The sequence below is a fragment of the Scleropages formosus genome, chromosome 16 (assembly GCF_900964775.1).
Source record: "Scleropages formosus chromosome 16, fSclFor1.1, whole genome shotgun sequence".
Taxonomy (NCBI): domain Eukaryota; kingdom Metazoa; phylum Chordata; class Actinopteri; order Osteoglossiformes; family Osteoglossidae; genus Scleropages; species Scleropages formosus.
Window position 1 is genome coordinate 230,259 of NC_041821.1, and position 22,124 is coordinate 252,382.

Below are 22,124 nucleotides of genomic sequence, written 5' to 3' on the forward strand. Positions count from 1 at the left end.
AACAACTACGACCCCAACGACAACTGTGGAGTCAAGCACAACCGAGACAACTACAACTCCAACTACTACTGAATCAACTACCACTCAACGACAACTGTAACACCTTCAACGCCAGAAACTACTGAAACAGCTACCACCCCAACGACAAGTGTCTCATCGACCACAACCGAGACAACTACAACTCCAACTACTACTGAAACAATGACAACCCCAACGACAAGTGTCTCATCGACCACAACCGAGACAACTTCAACTCCAACTACTACTGAAACAACTACCACCCCAACGACAACTGTCACACCTTCAACGGCCACAACACTTGAAACAACGGCCACCCCAACGACAACTGCAAGACCTTCAACTCCAACTACTACTGAAACAACGACCACCCCAACGACAACTGTCACATCGACCACAACCGAGACAACTACAACTCCAACTACGACTGACACAGCTACCACTACAACGACAACTGTAACACCTTCAACGGCCACAACACTTGAAACAACGGCCACCCCAACGACAACTGCAACACCTTCAACACCTTCTCCGACTGAAACAACGACCACCCCAACGACAATTGTCACATCGACCACAACCGAGACAACTACAACTCCAACTACGACTGAAACAGCTACCACTACAACGACAACTGTGGAGTCTACAACAGAGACCACTACAACTCCAACTACTTCTGAAGCAACTACCACTACAACGACAACTGTAACACCTTCAACGCCAAAAACTACTGAAACAACGACAACCCCAATGAGAACTGTCACATCGACCACAACCGAGACAACTACAACTCCAACTACGACTGAGACAGCTACCACCCCAACGACAACTGTGGAGTCTACAACAGAGACAACTTCAACCCCAAGTACTACTGAAACAGCTACCACCCCAACGACAACTGTGGAGTCTACAACAGAGACAACTACAACTCCAACTACTACTGAAGCAACTACCACCCCAACGACAACTATCACATCGACCACAACCGAGACAACTACAACTCCAACTACTACTGAAACAACTAGCACCCCAACGACAAGTGTAGAGTCTACAACTGAGACAACTACAACGCCCTCTCCAACTGAAACAACGACCACCCCAACGACAATTGTCACATCGACCACAACCGAGACAACTACAACGCCAACTACTACTGAAACAACTACCACCCCAACGACAACTGTGGAGTCTACAACAGAGACAACTTCAACCCCAAGTACTACTGAAACAGCTACCACCCCAACGACAACTGTGGAGTCTACAACAGAGACAACTGCAACTCCAACTACTACTAAAACAACTACGACCCCAACGGCAACTGTAGAGTCAACCACAACCGAGACAACTACAACTCCAACTACGACTGAAACAACTACCACCCCAACGACAAGTGTCTCATCGACCACAGCCGAGACAACTACAACTCCAACTACTACTGAAACAACTACCACCCCAACGACAACTGTCACACCTTCAACGGCCACAACACTTGAAACAACGGCCACCCCAATGACAACTGCAACACCTTCAACTCCAACTACTACTGAAACAACGACCACCCCAACGACAACTGTCACATCGACCACAACCGAGACAACTACAACTCCAACTACGACTGACACAGCTACCACTACAACGACAACTGTAACACCTTCAACGGCCACAACACTTGAAACAACGGCCACCCCAACGACAACTGCAACACCTTCAACTCCAACTACTACTGAAACAACGACCACCCCAACGACAACTGTCACATCGACCACAGCCGAGACAAATACAACTCCAACTACTACTGAAACAGCTACAACCTCAACGACAACTGTGGAGTCTACAACAGAGACCACTACAACTCCAACTACTACAGAAGTAACTAGCACCCCAACGACAACTGTCATATCGACCACAGGGGAGACAACTACAACTCCACCTACTACTGAATCAACTATCACTACAACGACAACTGCAACACCTTCAACTCCAACTACTACTGAAACAACGACAACCCCAACAACAACTGTCACATCGACCAGAGCCAAGAAAACTACAACTCCAACTAGTACTGAAACAACTACCACCCCAAAGACAGCTGTAGAATCGACAACTGAGAGAACTACAACTCCAACTACTACTGAAACAACTACCACCCCAACGACAACTGTCACATCTTCCACAACCGAGACAACTACAACTCCAACTACTACTGAAACAACTACAACCCCAAGGACAACTGTAGAGTCAAACGCAACCGAGACAACTTCAACTCCAACTACTACTGAAACAACTACCACCCCAACGACAAGTGTAGAGTCTGCAATTGAGACAACTACAACGCCCTCTCCGACTGGAACAACTACCACCCCAACGGCAACTGTCACATCTTCCACAACCGAGACAACTACAACTCCAACTACGACTGAAACAACTTCCATCCCAGCGACAAGTGTAGAGTCTAAAACTGAGACAACTACAACGCTCTCTCTGACTGGAACAAGGACCACCCCAACGACAACTGTCTCATCGACCACAGCCGAGACAACTACATCTTCAACTACTACTGAACCAACTACTAGTGAAACAACTATCACTACAACGACAACTGTAACACCTTCAACGCCAACAACTACTGAAACAACTACCACCCCAACGACAAGTGTAGAGTCTGCAATTGAGACAACTACAACGCTCTCTCTGACTGGAAAAACGACCACCCCAACGACAACTGTCTCATCGACCACAGCCGAGGCAGCTGCAACTCCAACTACTACTGAAACAGCGACCACCCCAACGACAGCTGTGGAGTCTTCAACTGAGACAACTACAACACCAACTACTACTGAAACAACTACCACCCCAACGACAACTGTAGGGTCAAGCACATCCGAGACAAATACAACTCCAGCTACTACTGAAACAACTACCATCCCAACGACAACTGTAGAGTCAAGCACAACCAAGACAACTACAATTCCAACTACAACTGAAACAACTACCACCCCAAGGACAACTGTAGAGTCTACAACTGAGACAACTACAACGCCCTTTCCGACTGGAACAACGTCCACCCCACCGACAACTGTCACATCTTCCACAACCGAGACAACTACAACTCCAACTACTACTGAAACAATGTCCACCCCAACGACAACTGTCACATCTTCCACAACCGAGACAACTACAACTCCAACTACGACTGAAACAACTACCACCCCAACGACAACTGTGGAGTCTACAACAGAGACAACTACAACTCCAACTACTACTGAAACAACTGCCACCCCAACGACAACTGTAACAACTTCATCACTCACTTCAGCTGAAACAAGTACCACCCCATCGACAACTATTGAGTTAACCACAACCGACACTACTGCAACACCCACTAAAACTAAAACAAATACCAGCCAAACGACAACGAACACATCAACCACATCCAGAACAAGTCCCACGACAACTGACACAACTGCAACCCCAATGAAACCTGTAAAGTCGACCACAGCCAAAACAACTACAACTCCCATGTCAACTGAAACAATCACCCCAATGAACACTATAATGTCAACCACAACTGAAACAACAACTTCAATGAAAACTGAAACAACTACAACACTACGCACAATTGAAACGTCAACAACAACAAGTACAATGCTCACGACTATTGAAACAACTACCAACGCAACCGAAAATATAGCGAATCCCACGACTACTCAAACAAGAAACACTCTAACGACTCCAGGAACATCCGCCACTCTAAGAGGAAGCTCAACCACAACCACAGCTACAACCATAACTCCAACCTCAACCATAGGCACTACAGCAACTTCTCCAGTGGCAACAGGGTTGCAGATCACGTACGTATTCTTTGTGCAGTCTCTCCTTTGACCGCTGAGTTTGGAATTCTCTCGTGCTGATATGAACAAAGCGGCGGACCTTCCGACACCATGCACACACACACACACATTTTCAGAACTGCTCGTCCCATACGGGGTCGCGGGGAACCGGAGCCTACCCAGTAACATAGAGCGTAAGGCCAGAGGGGGAGGGGACACACCCAGGACGGGACACCAGTCCACCGCAAGGCACCCCAAGCAGGACTCGAACCCCAGACCCACTGGAGAGCAGGACTGTGGTCCAACCCACTGCGCCACCGCACCACCGCGCCCCCCCGACGCCATGCGTTTCCGCAAAATAATCCCACGTGTGCAACAGTGTTCCGCTACTGACACATTTAGTACTACTGAAAGTGTTCAAGCAAGTGGTGCAAGTGGCTGACTTGGTCTCTTCCTTTTGCACTGATATTTTTCTCGAGTAGGGGATCAGCGCATCTCGTCATCCTTCTGACGTTTCAGAATGCAAATCCTTTGCTCAACAAAAGCTTCGTGTTGAGCACAACAAACACCTCCCTGGTCTCGGGACTCACGGCCTCAAACGGCTTGCCGAGGCTGCAGGTGTACACTTGTAAAGGTGAGTTTGCCGACGCTGTATGCCTCTCCTCCTCACGTTCCCGATTTCTCCTTTTCCTTGGCGGCCATCTGCAAAACATGTGCGTGTGGCAAGAGAAAAGTTTTAAAATCTTTGTTATTTTTGCACAAGTCTCAAGCCTGGGAATCATCGTGTCTCAATACCCACCCGGTGCTGGTTAACTGACGATTATAGAAACGCATGAACGATGGAAAGCTTTCCCCCCTCTTCCTCCTAGCAGAGGCCCAAAAAGTACAGCATTCGCACTGCAAATTGCTGCCACAAGGGATGTCCCTGTTGCATCGCTACAAGTAGCGTGAAGCAAAGTTCAACACTGTGTTTCCGCTGCTGTTCCAGAGTTATCCAACAGCTCCATTGTGCTCAGCTTTACCTTCTTGATGGAGAACGTCAGCATCTCTCAGAATGACCAGATCATGAATGCCACTTACAACCACATCCAGGACAGCATCGCGACTCTGGTGAGGTCGCCAGTCCCCACAGAGGGAATAGAAGCCGCGCTCCTCCTGTTCACACTCCGCCTTGACGTTAAAGCGAACAAAGCTGCAGCTGAACTTTTCGTATTCCCTGACTATGACAAGGCGGTAGTTTTCACACACTTGCGTATCTTTCATAGGCTCCTAAGAACGATTCTTGCTTAACCTGTCTCCTCATTTTTCTCTCGTTGGATGTACAAACCTCAGATGAACGGAATGCTGAACAATCAAACGGCCACTCGTGTTGACTTTCCACGGGCAAATTTTACGTAAGTCACGGCGACTAGCTGAAGGCGGAGCGTAAAAAAACTAAGCCTTTCGTACACAACGAGGCTTATAGCGCACTTTGAGCATCTTGGCTACATTTTGATCACATAAAGTCCGTGTTTTGCCCTCAGAGGACTGTATGCTCATTCTGCCGATTTCTGTTTCAGCGTGACGGGTGACCAGGTAGAGGCCGAGGTGAATTACGTTGTTCGACAAGGCGCCATCAGCAACCCGAGCCCTTACCTTTCTGAAATGCTGAGGATCAGTGGTATGTTCACTGGCCTTACAACCGTGCTTTTACATTAAGATGCATAATTTGTTTTTCTTGTTTGCTGAAGTAATCTTGGCCAGGTACTTATTTGGTCATTCAGCATCATTGCCAATTTTTTTTTTTTTTTTTGCCCTCAAAGGACTCTATTTTATTGTTGCTTAAATATCAGAATGCTTCATGGATTTCAGGTGACAAACAGCTATCGAGCGTGACGATTTTTCTTTACAATATGAATTAAACGAACACGTAGTGCAGCCATTGCCGAACACTGTTTTCATGGAGTAGGGCATTTTTTCACCTATAGGTCTGGATGTCACCACTACAAGCTCAGCCACAACCACAACTGCAGCTACAACCATAACTCCAACCACAACCATAGGCACTACAGCGACTTCTCCAGTGGCAACAGGGTTGCAGATCACGTACGTATTCTTTGTGCAGTCTCTCCTTCGACCGCTGAGTTTGGAATTCTCTCGTGCTGATGTGAACAAAGCGGCGGACCTTCCGACGCCATGCGTTTCCGCAAAATAATCCCACGTGTGCAACAGTGTTCCGCTACTGACACATTTAGTACTACTGAAAGTGTTCAAGCAAGTGGTGCAAGTGGCTGACTTGGTCTCTTCCTTTGCACTGATATTTTTCTCGAGTAGGGGATCAGCGCATCTCGTCATCCTTCTGACGTTTCAGAATGCAAATCCTTTGCTCAACAAAAGCTTCGTGTTGAGCACAACAAACACCTCCCTGGTCTCGGGACTCACGGCCTCAAACGGCTTGCCGAGGCTGCAGGTGTACACTTGTAAAGGTGAGTTTGCCGACGCTGTATGCCTCTCCTCCTCACGTTCCCGATTTCTCCTTTTCCTTGGCGGCCATCTGCAAAACATGTGCGTGTGGCAAGAGAAAAGTTTTAAAATCTTTGTTATTTTTGCACAAGTCTCAAGCCTGGGAATCATCGTGTCTCAATACCCACCCGGTGCTGGTTAACTGACGATTATAGAAACGCATGAACGATGGAAAGCTTTCCCCCTCTTCCTCCTAGCAGAGGCCCAAAAAGTACAGCATTCGCACTGCAAATTGCTGCCACAAGGGATGTCCCTGTTGCATCGCTACAAGTAGCGTGAAGCAAAGTTCAACACTGTGTTTCCGCTGCTGTTCCAGAGTTATCCAACAGCTCCATTGTGCTCAGCTTTACCTTCTTGATGGAGAACGTCAGCATCTCTCAGAATGACCAGATCATGAATGCCACTTACAACCACATCCAGGACAGCATCGCGACTCTGGTGAGGTCGCCAGTCCCCACAGAGGGAATAGAAGCCGCGCTCCTCCTGTTCACACTCCGCCTTGACGTTAAAGCGAACAAAGCTGCAGCTGAACTTTTTGTATTCCCTGACTATGACAAGGCGGTAGTTTTCACACACTTGCGTATCTTTCATAGGCTCCTAAGAACGATTCTTGCTTAACCTGTCTCCTCATTTTTCTCTCGTTGGATGTACAAACCTCAGATGAACGGAATGCTGAACAATCAACGGCCACTCGTGTTGACTTTCCACGGGCAAATTTTACGTAAGTCACGGCGACTAGCTGAAGGCGGAGCGTAAAAAAACTAAGCCTTTCGTACACAACGAGGCTTATAGCGCACTTGGAGCATCTTGGCTACATTTTGATCACATAAAGTCCGTGTTTTGCCCTCAGAGGACTGTATGCTCATTCTGCCGATTTCTGTTTCAGCGTGACGGGTGACCAGGTAGAGGCCGAGGTGAATTACGTTGTTCGACAAGGCGCCATCAGCAACCCGAGCCCTTACCTTTCTGAAATGCTGAGGATCAGTGGTATGTTCACTGGCCTTACAACCGTGCTTTTACATTAAGATGCATAATTTGTTTTTCTTGTTTGCTGAAGTAATCTTGGCCAGGTACTTATTTGGTCATTCAGCATCATTGCCAATTTTTTTTTTTTTTTTTTGCCCTCAAAGGACTCTATTTTATTGTTGCTTAAATATCAGAATGCTTCATGGATTTCAGGTGACAAACAGCTATCGAGCGTGACGATTTTTCTTTACAATATGAATTAAACGAACACGTAGTGCAGCCATTGCCGAACACTGTTTTCATGGAGTAGGGCATTTTTTCACCTATAGGTCTGGATGTCACCACTACAAGCTCAGCCACAACCACAACTGCAGCTACAACCATAACTCCAACCACAACCATAGGCACTACAGCGACTTCTCCAGTGGCAACAGGGTTGCAGATCACGTACGTATTCTTTGTGCAGTCTCTCCTTCGACCGCTGAGTTTGGAATTCTCTCGTGCTGATGTGAACAAAGCGGCGGACCTTCCGACGCCATGCGTTTCCGCAAAATAATCCCACGTGTGCAACAGTGTTCCGCTACTGACACATTTAGTACTACTGAAAGTGTTCAAGCAAGTGGTGCAAGTGGCTGACTTGGTCTCTTCCTTTTGCACTGATATTTTTCTCGAGTAGGGGATCAGCGCATCTCGTCATCCTTCTGACGTTTCAGAATGCAAATCCTTTGCTCAACAAAAGCTTCGTGTTGAGCACAACAAACACCTCCCTGGTCTCGGGACTCACGGCCTCAAACGGCTTGCCGAGGCTGCAGGTGTACACTTGTAAAGGTGAGTTTGCCGACGCTGTATGCCTCTCCTCCTCACGTTCCCGATTTCTCTCCTTTTCCTTGGCGGCCATCTGCAAAACATGTGCGTGTGGCAAGAGAAAAGTTTTAAAATCTTTGTTATTTTTGCACAAGTCTCAAGCCTGGGAATCATCGTGTCTCAATACCCACCCGGTGCTGGTTAACTGACGATTATAGAAACGCATGAACGATGGAAAGCTTTCCCCCTCTTCCTCCTAGCAGAGGCCCAAAAAGTACAGCATTCGCACTGCAAATTGCTGCCACAAGGGATGTCCCTGTTGCATCGCTACAAGTAGCGTGAAGCAAAGTTCAACACTGTGTTTCCGCTGCTGTTCCAGAGTTATCCAACAGCTCCATTGTGCTCAGCTTTACCTTCTTGATGGAGAACGTCAGCATCTCTCAGAATGACCAGATCATGAATGCCACTTACAACCACATCCAGGACAGCATCGCGACTCTGGTGAGGTCGCCAGTCCCCACAGAGGGAATAGAAGCCGCGCTCCTCCTGTTCACACTCCGCCTTGACGTTAAAGCGAACAAAGCTGCAGCTGAACTTTTTGTATTCCCTGACTATGACAAGGCGGTAGTTTTCACACACTTGCGTATCTTTCATAGGCTCCTAAGAACGATTCTTGCTTAACCTGTCTCCTCATTTTTCTCTCGTTGGATGTACAAACCTCAGATGAACGGAATGCTGAACAATCAAACGGCCACTCGTGTTGACTTTCCACGGGCAAATTTTACGTAAGTCACGGCGACTAGCTGAAGGCGGAGCGTAAAAAAACTAAGCCTTTCGTACACAACGAGGCTTATAGCGCACTTGGAGCATCTTGGCTACATTTTGATCACATAAAGTCCGTGTTTTGCCCTCAGAGGACTGTATGCTCATTCTGCCGATTTCTGTTTCAGCGTGACGGGTGACCAGGTAGAGGCCGAGGTGAATTACGTTGTTCGACAAGGCGCCATCAGCAACCCGAGCCCTTACCTTTCTGAAATGCTGAGGATCAGTGGTATGTTCACTGGCCTTACAACCGTGCTTTTACATTAAGATGCATAATTTGTTTTTCTTGTTTGCTGAAGTAATCTTGGCCAGGTACTTATTTGGTCATTCAGCATCATTGCCAATTTTTTTTTTTTTTTTTGCCCTCAAAGGACTCTATTTTATTGTTGCTTAAATATCAGAATGCTTCATGGATTTCAGGTGACAAACAGCTATCGAGCGTGACGATTTTTCTTTACAATATGAATTAAACGAACACGTAGTGCAGCCATTGCCGAACACTGTTTTCATGGAGTAGGGCATTTTTTCACCTATAGGTCTGGATGTCACCACTACAAGCTCAGCCACAACCACAACTGCAGCTACAACCATAACTCCAACCACAACCATAGGCACTACAGCGACTTCTCCAGTGGCAACAGGGTTGCAGATCACGTACGTATTCTTTGTGCAGTCTCTCCTTCGACCGCTGAGTTTGGAATTCTCTCGTGCTGATGTGAACAAAGCGGCGGACCTTCCGACGCCATGCGTTTCCGCAAAATAATCCCACGTGTGCAACAGTGTTCCGCTACTGACACATTTAGTACTACTGAAAGTGTTCAAGCAAGTGGTGCAAGTGGCTGACTTGGTCTCTTCCTTTTGCACTGATATTTTTCTCGAGTAGGGGATCAGCGCATCTCGTCATCCTTCTGACGTTTCAGAATGCAAATCCTTTGCTCAACAAAAGCTTCGTGTTGAGCACAACAAACACCTCCCTGGTCTCGGGACTCACGGCCTCAAACGGCTTGCCGAGGCTGCAGGTGTACACTTGTAAAGGTGAGTTTGCCGACGCTGTATGCCTCTCCTCCTCACGTTCCCGATTTCTCCTTTTCCTTGGCGGCCATCTGCAAAACATGTGCGTGTGGCAAGAGAAAAGTTTTAAAATCTTTGTTATTTTTGCACAAGTCTCAAGCCTGGGAATCATCGTGTCTCAATACCCACCCGGTGCTGGTTAACTGACGATTATAGAAACGCATGAACGATGGAAAGCTTTCCCCCTCTTCCTCCTAGCAGAGGCCCAAAAAGTACAGCATTCGCACTGCAAATTGCTGCCACAAGGGATGTCCCTGTTGCATCGCTACAAGTAGCGTGAAGCAAAGTTCAACACTGTGTTTCCGCTGCTGTTCCAGAGTTATCCAACAGCTCCATTGTGCTCAGCTTTACCTTCTTGATGGAGAACGTCAGCATCTCTCAGAATGACCAGATCATGAATGCCACTTACAACCACATCCAGGACAGCATCGCGACTCTGGTGAGGTCGCCAGTCCCCACAGAGGGAATAGAAGCCGCGCTCCTCCTGTTCACACTCCGCCTTGACGTTAAAGCGAACAAAGCTGCAGCTGAACTTTTTGTATTCCCTGACTATGACAAGGCGGTAGTTTTCACACACTTGCGTATCTTTCATAGGCTCCTAAGAACGATTCTTGCTTAACCTGTCTCCTCATTTTTCTCTCGTTGGATGTACAAACCTCAGATGAACGGAATGCTGAACAATCAAACGGCCACTCGTGTTGACTTTCCACGGGCAAATTTTACGTAAGTCACGGCGACTAGCTGAAGGCGGAGCGTAAAAAAACTAAGCCTTTCGTACACAACGAGGCTTATAGCGCACTTGGAGCATCTTGGCTACATTTTGATCACATAAAGTCCGTGTTTTGCCCTCAGAGGACTGTATGCTCATTCTGCCGATTTCTGTTTCAGCGTGACGGGTGACCAGGTAGAGGCCGAGGTGAATTACGTTGTTCGACAAGGCGCCATCAGCAACCCGAGCCCTTACCTTTCTGAAATGCTGAGGATCAGTGGTATGTTCACTGGCCTTACAACCGTGCTTTTACATTAAGATGCATAATTTGTTTTTCTTGTTTGCTGAAGTAATCTTGGCCAGGTACTTATTTGGTCATTCAGCATCATTGCCAATTTTTTTTTTTTTTTTTGCCCTCAAAGGACTCTATTTTATTGTTGCTTAAATATCAGAATGCTTCATGGATTTCAGGTGACAAACAGCTATCGAGCGTGACGATTTTTCTTTACAATATGAATTAAACGAACACGTAGTGCAGCCATTGCCGAACACTGTTTTCATGGAGTAGGGCATTTTTTCACCTATAGGTCTGGATGTCACCACTACAAGCTCAGCCACAACCACAACTGCAGCTACAACCATAACTCCAACCACAACCATAGGCACTACAGCGACTTCTCCAGTGGCAACAGGGTTGCAGATCACGTACGTATTCTTTGTGCAGTCTCTCCTTCGACCGCTGAGTTTGGAATTCTCTCGTGCTGATGTGAACAAAGCGGCGGACCTTCCGACGCCATGCGTTTCCGCAAAATAATCCCACGTGTGCAACAGTGTTCCGCTACTGACACATTTAGTACTACTGAAAGTGTTCAAGCAAGTGGTGCAAGTGGCTGACTTGGTCTCTTCCTTTTGCACTGATATTTTTCTCGAGTAGGGGATCAGCGCATCTCGTCATCCTTCTGACGTTTCAGAATGCAAATCCTTTGCTCAACAAAAGCTTCGTGTTGAGCACAACAAACACCTCCCTGGTCTCGGGACTCACGGCCTCAAACGGCTTGCCGAGGCTGCAGGTGTACACTTGTAAAGGTGAGTTTGCCGACGCTGTATGCCTCTCCTCCTCACGTTCCCGATTTCTCCTTTTCCTTGGCGGCCATCTGCAAAACATGTGCGTGTGGCAAGAGAAAAGTTTTAAAATCTTTGTTATTTTTGCACAAGTCTCAAGCCTGGGAATCATCGTGTCTCAATACCCACCCGGTGCTGGTTAACTGACGATTATAGAAACGCATGAACGATGGAAAGCTTTCCCCCTCTTCCTCCTAGCAGAGGCCCAAAAAGTACAGCATTCGCACTGCAAATTGCTGCCACAAGGGATGTCCCTGTTGCATCGCTACAAGTAGCGTGAAGCAAAGTTCAACACTGTGTTTCCGCTGCTGTTCCAGAGTTATCCAACAGCTCCATTGTGCTCAGCTTTACCTTCTTGATGGAGAACGTCAGCATCTCTCAGAATGACCAGATCATGAATGCCACTTACAACCACATCCAGGACAGCATCGCGACTCTGGTGAGGTCGCCAGTCCCCACAGAGGGAATAGAAGCCGCGCTCCTCCTGTTCACACTCCGCCTTGACGTTAAAGCGAACAAAGCTGCAGCTGAACTTTTGTATTCCCTGACTATGACAAGGCGGTAGTTTTCACACACTTGCGTATCTTTCATAGGCTCCTAAGAACGATTCTTGCTTAACCTGTCTCCTCATTTTTCTCTCGTTGGATGTACAAACCTCAGATGAACGGAATGCTGAACAATCAAACGGCCACTCGTGTTGACTTTCCACGGGCAAATTTTACGTAAGTCACGGCGACTAGCTGAAGGCGGAGCGTAAAAAAACTAAGCCTTTCGTACACAACGAGGCTTATAGCGCACTTGGAGCATCTTGGCTACATTTTGATCACATAAAGTCCGTGTTTTGCCCTCAGAGGACTGTATGCTCATTCTGCCGATTTCTGTTTCAGCGTGACGGGTGACCAGGTAGAGGCCGAGGTGAATTACGTTGTTCGACAAGGCGCCATCAGCAACCCGAGCCCTTACCTTTCTGAAATGCTGAGGATCAGTGGTATGTTCACTGGCCTTACAACCGTGCTTTTACATTAAGATGCATAATTTGTTTTTCTTGTTTGCTGAAGTAATCTTGGCCAGGTACTTATTTGGTCATTCAGCATCATTGCCAATTTTTTTTTTTTTTTTTGCCCTCAAAGGACTCTATTTTATTGTTGCTTAAATATCAGAATGCTTCATGGATTTCAGGTGACAAACAGCTATCGAGCGTGACGATTTTTCTTTACAATATGAATTAAACGAACACGTAGTGCAGCCATTGCCGAACACTGTTTTCATGGAGTAGGGCATTTTTTCACCTATAGGTCTGGATGTCACCACTACAAGCTCAGCCACAACCACAACTGCAGCTACAACCATAACTCCAACCACAACCATAGGCACTACAGCGACTTCTCCAGTGGCAACAGGGTTGCAGATCACGTACGTATTCTTTGTGCAGTCTCTCCTTCGACCGCTGAGTTTGGAATTCTCTCGTGCTGATGTGAACAAAGCGGCGGACCTTCCGACGCCATGCGTTTCCGCAAAATAATCCCACGTGTGCAACAGTGTTCCGCTACTGACACATTTAGTACTACTGAAAGTGTTCAAGCAAGTGGTGCAAGTGGCTGACTTGGTCTCTTCCTTTTGCACTGATATTTTTCTCGAGTAGGGGATCAGCGCATCTCGTCATCCTTCTGACGTTTCAGAATGCAAATCCTTTGCTCAACAAAAGCTTCGTGTTGAGCACAACAAACACCTCCCTGGTCTCGGGACTCACGGCCTCAAACGGCTTGCCGAGGCTGCAGGTGTACACTTGTAAAGGTGAGTTTGCCGACGCTGTATGCCTCTCCTCCTCACGTTCCCGATTTCTCCTTTTCCTTGGCGGCCATCTGCAAAACATGTGCGTGTGGCAAGAGAAAAGTTTTAAAATCTTTGTTATTTTTGCACAAGTCTCAAGCCTGGGAATCATCGTGTCTCAATACCCACCCGGTGCTGGTTAACTGACGATTATAGAAACGCATGAACGATGGAAAGCTTTCCCCCTCTTCCTCCTAGCAGAGGCCCAAAAAGTACAGCATTCGCACTGCAAATTGCTGCCACAAGGGATGTCCCTGTTGCATCGCTACAAGTAGCGTGAAGCAAAGTTCAACACTGTGTTTCCGCTGCTGTTCCAGAGTTATCCAACAGCTCCATTGTGCTCAGCTTTACCTTCTTGATGGAGAACGTCAGCATCTCTCAGAATGACCAGATCATGAATGCCACTTACAACCACATCCAGGACAGCATCGCGACTCTGGTGAGGTCGCCAGTCCCCACAGAGGGAATAGAAGCCGCGCTCCTCCTGTTCACACTCCGCCTTGACGTTAAAGCGAACAAAGCTGCAGCTGAACTTTTTGTATTCCCTGACTATGACAAGGCGGTAGTTTTCACACACTTGCGTATCTTTCATAGGCTCCTAAGAACGATTCTTGCTTAACCTGTCTCCTCATTTTTCTCTCGTTGGATGTACAAACCTCAGATGAACGGAATGCTGAACAATCAAACGGCCACTCGTGTTGACTTTCCACGGGCAAATTTTACGTAAGTCACGGCGACTAGCTGAAGGCGGAGCGTAAAAAAACTAAGCCTTTCGTACACAACGAGGCTTATAGCGCACTTGGAGCATCTTGGCTACATTTTGATCACATAAAGTCCGTGTTTTGCCCTCAGAGGACTGTATGCTCATTCTGCCGATTTCTGTTTCAGCGTGACGGGTGACCAGGTAGAGGCCGAGGTGAATTACGTTGTTCGACAAGGCGCCATCAGCAACCCGAGCCCTTACCTTTCTGAAATGCTGAGGATCAGTGGTATGTTCACTGGCCTTACAACCGTGCTTTTACATTAAGATGCATAATTTGTTTTTCTTGTTTGCTGAAGTAATCTTGGCCAGGTACTTATTTGGTCATTCAGCATCATTGCCAATTTTTTTTTTTTTTTTTGCCCTCAAAGGACTCTATTTTATTGTTGCTTAAATATCAGAATGCTTCATGGATTTCAGGTGACAAACAGCTATCGAGCGTGACGATTTTTCTTTACAATATGAATTAAACGAACACGTAGTGCAGCCATTGCCGAACACTGTTTTCATGGAGTAGGGCATTTTTTCACCTATAGGTCTGGATGTCACCACTACAAGCTCAGCCACAACCACAACTGCAGCTACAACCATAACTCCAACCACAACCATAGGCACTACAGCGACTTCTCCAGTGGCAACAGGGTTGCAGATCACGTACGTATTCTTTGTGCAGTCTCTCCTTCGACCGCTGAGTTTGGAATTCTCTCGTGCTGATGTGAACAAAGCAGCGGACCTTCCGACGCCATGCGTTTCCGCAAAATAATCCCACGTGTGCAACAGTGTTCCGCTACTGACACATTTAGTACTACTGAAAGTGTTCAAGCAAGTGGTGCAAGTGGCTGACTTGGTCTCTTCCTTTTGCACTGATATTTTTCTCGAGTAGGGGATCAGCGCATCTCGTCATCCTTCTGACGTTTCAGAATGCAAATCCTTTGCTCAACAAAAGCTTCGTGTTGAGCACAACAAACACCTCCCTGGTCTCGGGACTCACGGCCTCAAACGGCTTGCCGAGGCTGCAGGTGTACACTTGTAAGGTGAGTTTGCCGACGCTGTATGCCTCTCCTCCTCACGTTCCCGATTTCTCCTTTTCCTTGGCGGCCATCTGCAAAACATGTGCGTGTGGCAAGAGAAAAGTTTTAAAATCTTTGTTATTTTTGCACAAGTCTCAAGCCTGGGAATCATCGTGTCTCAATACCCACCCGGTGCTGGTTAACTGACGATTATAGAAACGCATGAACGATGGAAAGCTTTCCCCCTCTTCCTCCTAGCAGAGGCCCAAAAAGTACAGCATTCGCACTGCAAATTGCTGCCACAAGGGATGTCCCTGTTGCATCGCTACAAGTAGCGTGAAGCAAAGTTCAACACTGTGTTTCCGCTGCTGTTCCAGAGTTATCCAACAGCTCCATTGTGCTCAGCTTTACCTTCTTGATGGAGAACGTCAGCATCTCTCAGAATGACCAGATCATGAATGCCACTTACAACCACATCCAGGACAGCATCGCGACTCTGGTGAGGTCGCCAGTCCCCACAGAGGGAATAGAAGCCGCGCTCCTCCTGTTCACACTCCGCCTTGACGTTAAAGCGAACAAAGCTGCAGCTGAACTTTTCGTATTCCCTGACTATGACAAGGCGGTAGTTTTCACACACTTGCGTATCTTTCATAGGCTCCTAAGAACGATTCTTGCTTAACCTGTCTCCTCATTTTTCTCTCGTTGGATGTACAAACCTCAGATGAACGGAATGCTGAACAATCAACGGCCACTCGTGTTGACTTTCCACGGGCAAATTTTACGTAAGTCACGGCGACTAGCTGAAGGCGGAGCGTAAAAAAACTAAGCCTTTCGTACACAACGAGGCTTATAGCGCACTTGGAGCATCTTGGCTACATTTTGATCACATAAAGTCCGTGTTTTGCCCTCAGAGGACTGTATGCTCATTCTGCCGATTTCTGTTTCAGCGTGACGGGTGACCAGGTAGAGGCCGAGGTGAATTACGTTGTTCGACAAGGCGCCATCAGCAACCCGAGCCCTTACCTTTCTGAAATGCTGAGGATCAGTGGTATGTTCACTGGCCTTACAACCGTGCTTTTACATTAAGATGCATAATTTGTTTTTCTTGTTTGCTGAAGTAATCTTGGCCAGGTACTTATTTGGTCATTCAGCATCATTGCCAATTTTTTTTTTTTTTTTTGCCCTCAAAGGACTCTATTTTATTGTTGCTTAAATATCAGAATGCTTCATGGATTTCAGGTGACAAACAGCTATCGAGCGTGACGATTTTTCTTTACAATATGAATTAAACGAACACGTAGTGCAGCCATTGCCGAACACTGTTTTCATGGAGTAGGGCATTTTTTCACCTATAGGTCTGGATGTCACCACTACAAGCTCAGCCACAACCACAACTGCAGCTACAACCATAACTCCAACCACAACCATAGGCACTACAGCGACTTCTCCAGTGGCAACAGGGTTGCAGATCACGTACGTATTCTTTGTGCAGTCTCTCCTTCGACCGCTGAGTTTGGAATTCTCTCGTGCTGATGTGAACAAAGCGGCGGACCTTCCGACGCCATGCGTTTCCGCAAAATAATCCCACGTGTGCAACAGTGTTCCGCTACTGACACATTTAGTACTACTGAAAGTGTTCAAGCAAGTGGTGCAAGTGGCTGACTTGGTCTCTTCCTTTTGCACTGATATTTTTCTCGAGTAGGGGATCAGCGCATCTCGTCATCCTTCTGACGTTTCAGAATGCAAATCCTTTGCTCAACAAAAGCTTCGTGTTGAGCACAACAAACACCTCCCTGGTCTCGGGACTCACGGCCTCAAACGGCTTGCCGAGGCTGCAGGTGTACACTTGTAAAGGTGAGTTTGCCGACGCTGTATGCCTCTCCTCCTCACGTTCCCGATTTCTCCTTTTCCTTGGCGGCCATCTGCAAAACATGTGCGTGTGGCAAGAGAAAAGTTTTAAAATCTTTGTTATTTTTGCACAAGTCTCAAGCCTGGGAATCATCGTGTCTCAATACCCACCCGGTGCTGGTTAACTGACGATTATAGAAACGCTATGAACGATGGAAAGCTTTCCCCCTCTTCCTCCTAGCAGAGGCCCAAAAAGTACAGCATTCGCACTGCAAATTGCTGCCACAAGGGATGTCCCTGTTGCATCGCTACAAGTAGCGTGAAGCAAAGTTCAACACTGTGTTTCCGCTGCTGTTCCAGAGTTATCCAACAGCTCCATTGTGCTCAGCTTTACCTTCTTGATGGAGAACGTCAGCATCTCTCAGAATGACCAGATCATGAATGCCACTTACAACCACATCCAGGACAGCATCGCGACTCTGGTGAGGTCGCCAGTCCCCACAGAGGGAATAGAAGCCGCGCTCCTCCTGTTCACACTCCGCCTTGACGTTAAAGCGAACAAAGCTGCAGCTGAACTTTTCGTATTCCCTGACTATGACAAGGCGGTAGTTTTCACACACTTGCGTATCTTTCATAGGCTCCTAAGAACGATTCTTGCTTAACCTGTCTCCTCATTTTTCTCTCGTTGGATGTACAAACCTCAGATGAACGGAATGCTGAACAATCAAACGGCCACTCGTGTTGACTTTCCACGGGCAAATTTTACGTAAGTCACGGCGACTAGCTGAAGGCGGAGCGTAAAAAAACTAAGCCTTTCGTACACAACGAGGCTTATAGCGCACTTGGAGCATCTTGGCTACATTTTGATCACATAAAGTCCGTGTTTTGCCCTCAGAGGACTGTATGCTCATTCTGCCGATTTCTGTTTCAGCGTGACGGGTGACCAGGTAGAGGCCGAGGTGAATTACGTTGTTCGACAAGGCGCCATCAGCAACCCGAGCCCTTACCTTTCTGAAATGCTGAGGATCAGTGGTATGTTCACTGGCCTTACAACCGTGCTTTTACATTAAGATGCATAATTTGTTTTTCTTGTTTGCTGAAGTAATCTTGGCCAGGTACTTATTTGGTCATTCAGCATCATTGCCAATTTTTTTTTTTTTTTTTGCCCTCAAAGGACTCTATTTTATTGTTGCTTAAATATCAGAATGCTTCATGGATTTCAGGTGACAAACAGCTATCGAGCGTGACGATTTTTCTTACAATATGAATTAAACGAACACGTAGTGCAGCCATTGCCGAACACTGTTTTCATGGAGTAGGGCATTTTTTCACCTATAGGTCTGGATGTCACCACTACAAGCTCAGCCACAACCACAACTGCAGCTACAACCATAACTCCAACCACAACCATAGGCACTACAGCGACTTCTCCAGTGGCAACAGGGTTGCAGATCACGTACGTATTCTTGTGCAGTCTCTCCTTCGACCGCTGAGTTTGGAATTCTCTCGTGCTGATGTGAACAAAGCGGCGGACCTTCCGACGCCATGCGTTTCCGCAAAATAATCCCACGTGTGCAACAGTGTTCCGCTACTGACACATTTAGTACTACTGAAAGTGTTCAAGCAAGTGGTGCAAGTGGCTGACTTGGTTTGTTCTTTTCAAATTTTTTCTAGTATTGGATCAGTGCTCATCTCCATCCGTCTGGTGTTTGTAACCATAATGCCAGTACCCTCTGAAAGTAATGTGCTCAGTGTAGCACACAATCTGTTTAACTTCAAACTCAGATTCCTGGAAAGTCCACAGATGGTGCAGAATATTACTTATGAAAGTGAGTTCTCCTCCTCTCATATTTTAGATTTCATCCCTGCCTTTTGAAGGAATGTACAGGTAAAAGGATAACATTTGCACAGATTTACAATCCGTCTTCATCTTACAAACAGAACTTGGACTGGAAGGTTGTAGCTCAATATTGAACGTGCAAAATGTTTATATATTCAAATCTGATGTTCATAATACTAACACCCAGTGTACGTACTTTGTAAAAACCTCACAGCTGGGAGACAGTGGAGTTTGATGGTCATATGAGGGTGGTTAAATGAATGATTCCAGATTTTCTCATTCACTGTAACAGTGAAGGGTTTGGACACATTTGCTGAAAACATTTTTTCATAACACATTTGGTGAACTTGTCCTCCAAGCTCTTCTGCAGCTAGGAAGACATTCCATACAAGTACTCTGCAGGTGTATCCAAACTTTTGACTGGTGCTGTATCTTTTGTTCAGTCCCCTAAATGTTTGCTAAGCGTTATAAATTTATCCTTAACTTACATTGTTGTCCTAAAGTTGAAAATAGGTTAAATATCAATATTATTTTTCTCGTTTTGTTCCAGAGTTATCCAACTACTCCTTTGCTCTCAAATTTGTGTTTGCAATCAACAAAGTCAACATCTCTCAGAATAACCAGATCATGAATTCCACTTACATCCAGATCCAGGACTCCATCAATATTTTGGTGAGGTCACCAGTCATTGTCAATGGAATAAAACCCACGCTGATGATCACACTCCAGTAAACCAGCAGCTGAGCATTCTGTCTTCTTTTAGAGCCATAGAATAAGGGGACATACACTGTAGGATACAAAATTTCACTTCACTGTGTACACACACACTGTCTGGAACTATTTGTCCCTAGCGGGGTTGCAGCAAGCCAGAGCCTAACCTGGCAATGCAGAGTGCAAGGTTGGAGGGGGACGGGACACACCCAGGACGGGATACCATTCCATCACAGGGCACCCTAAACTGAGACCCACCAGAATTTGGGACCCAGCCAAGCCCGCTGCGCCGCTGTGCCGCTGTGCCACCATACTTAACTGTGTATTTTATAATTATTTTATGAGTGGAACTAAGGGCTGATGTGACATTTTGTTTAATCTGTGTCTTCTTGTTTTTTTTTTCTTTCTCTCTTTCTGGATGTACAAACCCCAGCTGAACAAAATACTGAACAATGCAACAGCAAATCCTTTTGTCTTTCCACCAGCAAATTTCACGTAAGTCATAAACTCCACATGATTAGCTAAATTCTGAATAAAAATAAAGATTGATAATGGAGATAAAGGTTGAAAATACTGAGTTATACTTTTTCAGATAGTGCTGACTCATTATGGGATTGCATTTTTTTTTTTTTTTTGTTTCAGTCTTATCATGATGAATAACCAGATACAAGCTGATGTAAACTATGTCTTCAAAGAAGGAGACATCACTAACCCGACCCCCTTCCTTTCTGGAATCCTGATAGCAAGTGGTACGTTTAACATTATTACATTTTTCCTTTTAAATAAAGAACCAGTTTTTAAATCCATCCATCCATTTTCAATAACCACTGGTCCTGATCAGAGTTGCAGTGATTCGGATCCGGATATCCTGGAAGCATTCGGTGCAAAGCTGAGGGATTAGGGTTAGGAAGCAACATGGGTCAAGTAACTTTCTCAGCATTTCAAAACCAAGTAAACCTTATATTTGTAGTAGATGTGTGTTTTAACTTTGTTCTTTCACACTTCTATATTAGGTGGCACTGTGGCACAGCGGCACAGCGAGTAGTGCTACTGTCTCACAGTGTCTGGGTGGTGCGAGAGGATATGGGTTCAATCCATTTGCAAGTTTGCAAGTTCCCTCTGTGTCTGTATGGGTTTCCTCTGGGTGCTCTGGTTTCCTACCACAGTCCAAAGACATACTGTTCAGTTTCCCCCATAGTGTGTGAGTCTCACAGAGAGAGTGAGTTCCACTGATGTATGGATGGGTGACCCCATGAAAGTAGTGTATCTAGCAGTGTAAGTCACCTTTGAGAATAAGGTGTGTGGGCTGATAACACTACACAGAGTTCATTTGAAGTTGCTTTGGAAAAAAGTGTCTGCTAAATATGTAAATATCATTTGGTCAGTTCAGAGCACCCAAAGAGACATGATGATCACTGCTGGCCAATGACTTCATGAAGCACTGAATTAGTGATTCAATTGCAGGTCTGAGTGTTACCACGACTGCAACACCCATCCTTCTGCTCACCACCCCCCTGGGCAACGTCACCACTGCAGGAAGTAGTGCATGGATCTTAGGCTTCATCATCCCATGTGGTATCGTTATCATTCTCCTGCCTTTCTGGATTCTGCTCTGTGTAAGTATTCTCCAGTTTGTGTGTGTGTGTGTGTGTGTGTGTGTGTATGAGAGATAATACAAGAAATTCATGCTACTTTGATTATTTTCTCCCATTTCTACTTTACCAGAACTCAGCAAATATTGTATACTTGTGTTCTGATTGGTTGTTTTCATTGACTGACATCCCTCTTCTCCAACCCCTGTATTTCAGTGCCTGCTGACCGGTGGCTGTGCTGCCATTAGGAGGCGCTGGGACAGAAGACGCACTTACAACATTCAGTACAGACTTCACAACCACCTCTTCTGAACAAGTGGAAGCTGCTTTGGGTGTGGTCATCAGTCATACAACTGTCTGCTTATTGTTTTCTTCACAGTATGAAAATGTTTCCAAACTATGCATTTATACCCTTATATATGTTTAAACACATGTTCTCTTATTTAAAACTGATTTTATAATGTAACATTTTAAATTCAGCTGGAATCTGAACTGTATTTAAGCTAATAAGGTTTTTATGCCATATTCTTTTAATGAGACAGGTGACAGATTAGCAGAAATAAATCTTATTTATTGTTATTTATCACATAAAAATATATACAAGATTAACCAGTATTATATTAATAGGCACAGATTTATATTATGATTTGTGTTTTTAATTTATTCATCTTAAATTATTGTTTGTCATA

The 22,124-nt window shown here is 45.9% G+C and overlaps 1 protein-coding gene across 1 annotated transcript in view; it reads left to right on the forward strand.

Moving 5' to 3' along the window:
* Positions 1-21,820, forward strand: part of LOC108933252 (uncharacterized threonine-rich GPI-anchored glycoprotein PJ4664.02-like) — a gene marked incomplete at its 5' end in the record, with an annotated part of 25,973 nt that extends 4,153 nt beyond the window's left edge. The window contains 51 exon segments of the mRNA XM_029259257.1: positions 13-73; positions 631-638; positions 708-2,619; positions 3,250-3,869; positions 4,331-4,482; positions 4,837-4,958; positions 5,181-5,242; positions 5,408-5,508; positions 5,816-5,933; positions 6,162-6,313; positions 6,667-6,788; positions 7,011-7,033; positions 7,036-7,071; positions 7,237-7,337; positions 7,646-7,763; positions 7,993-8,144; positions 8,500-8,621; positions 8,844-8,905; positions 9,071-9,171; positions 9,479-9,596; positions 9,826-9,977; positions 10,331-10,452; positions 10,675-10,736; positions 10,902-11,002; positions 11,310-11,427; positions 11,657-11,808; positions 12,162-12,283; positions 12,505-12,566; positions 12,732-12,832; positions 13,140-13,257; positions 13,487-13,638; positions 13,992-14,113; positions 14,336-14,397; positions 14,563-14,663; positions 14,971-15,088; positions 15,318-15,468; positions 15,824-15,943; positions 16,099-16,226; positions 16,392-16,492; positions 16,800-16,917; positions 17,147-17,298; positions 17,653-17,774; positions 17,997-18,058; positions 18,224-18,324; positions 18,631-18,748; positions 18,967-19,121; positions 19,683-19,804; positions 20,277-20,338; positions 20,486-20,592; positions 21,308-21,459; positions 21,652-21,820. Coding sequence (XP_029115090.1) covers positions 13-73; positions 631-638; positions 708-2,619; positions 3,250-3,869; positions 4,331-4,482; positions 4,837-4,958; positions 5,181-5,242; positions 5,408-5,508; positions 5,816-5,933; positions 6,162-6,313; positions 6,667-6,788; positions 7,011-7,033; positions 7,036-7,071; positions 7,237-7,337; positions 7,646-7,763; positions 7,993-8,144; positions 8,500-8,621; positions 8,844-8,905; positions 9,071-9,171; positions 9,479-9,596; positions 9,826-9,977; positions 10,331-10,452; positions 10,675-10,736; positions 10,902-11,002; positions 11,310-11,427; positions 11,657-11,808; positions 12,162-12,283; positions 12,505-12,566; positions 12,732-12,832; positions 13,140-13,257; positions 13,487-13,638; positions 13,992-14,113; positions 14,336-14,397; positions 14,563-14,663; positions 14,971-15,088; positions 15,318-15,468; positions 15,824-15,943; positions 16,099-16,226; positions 16,392-16,492; positions 16,800-16,917; positions 17,147-17,298; positions 17,653-17,774; positions 17,997-18,058; positions 18,224-18,324; positions 18,631-18,748; positions 18,967-19,121; positions 19,683-19,804; positions 20,277-20,338; positions 20,486-20,592; positions 21,308-21,459; positions 21,652-21,747 — 7,795 coding nt within the window.
* Between the last annotated feature and the right edge of the window lie 304 nt (positions 21,821-22,124).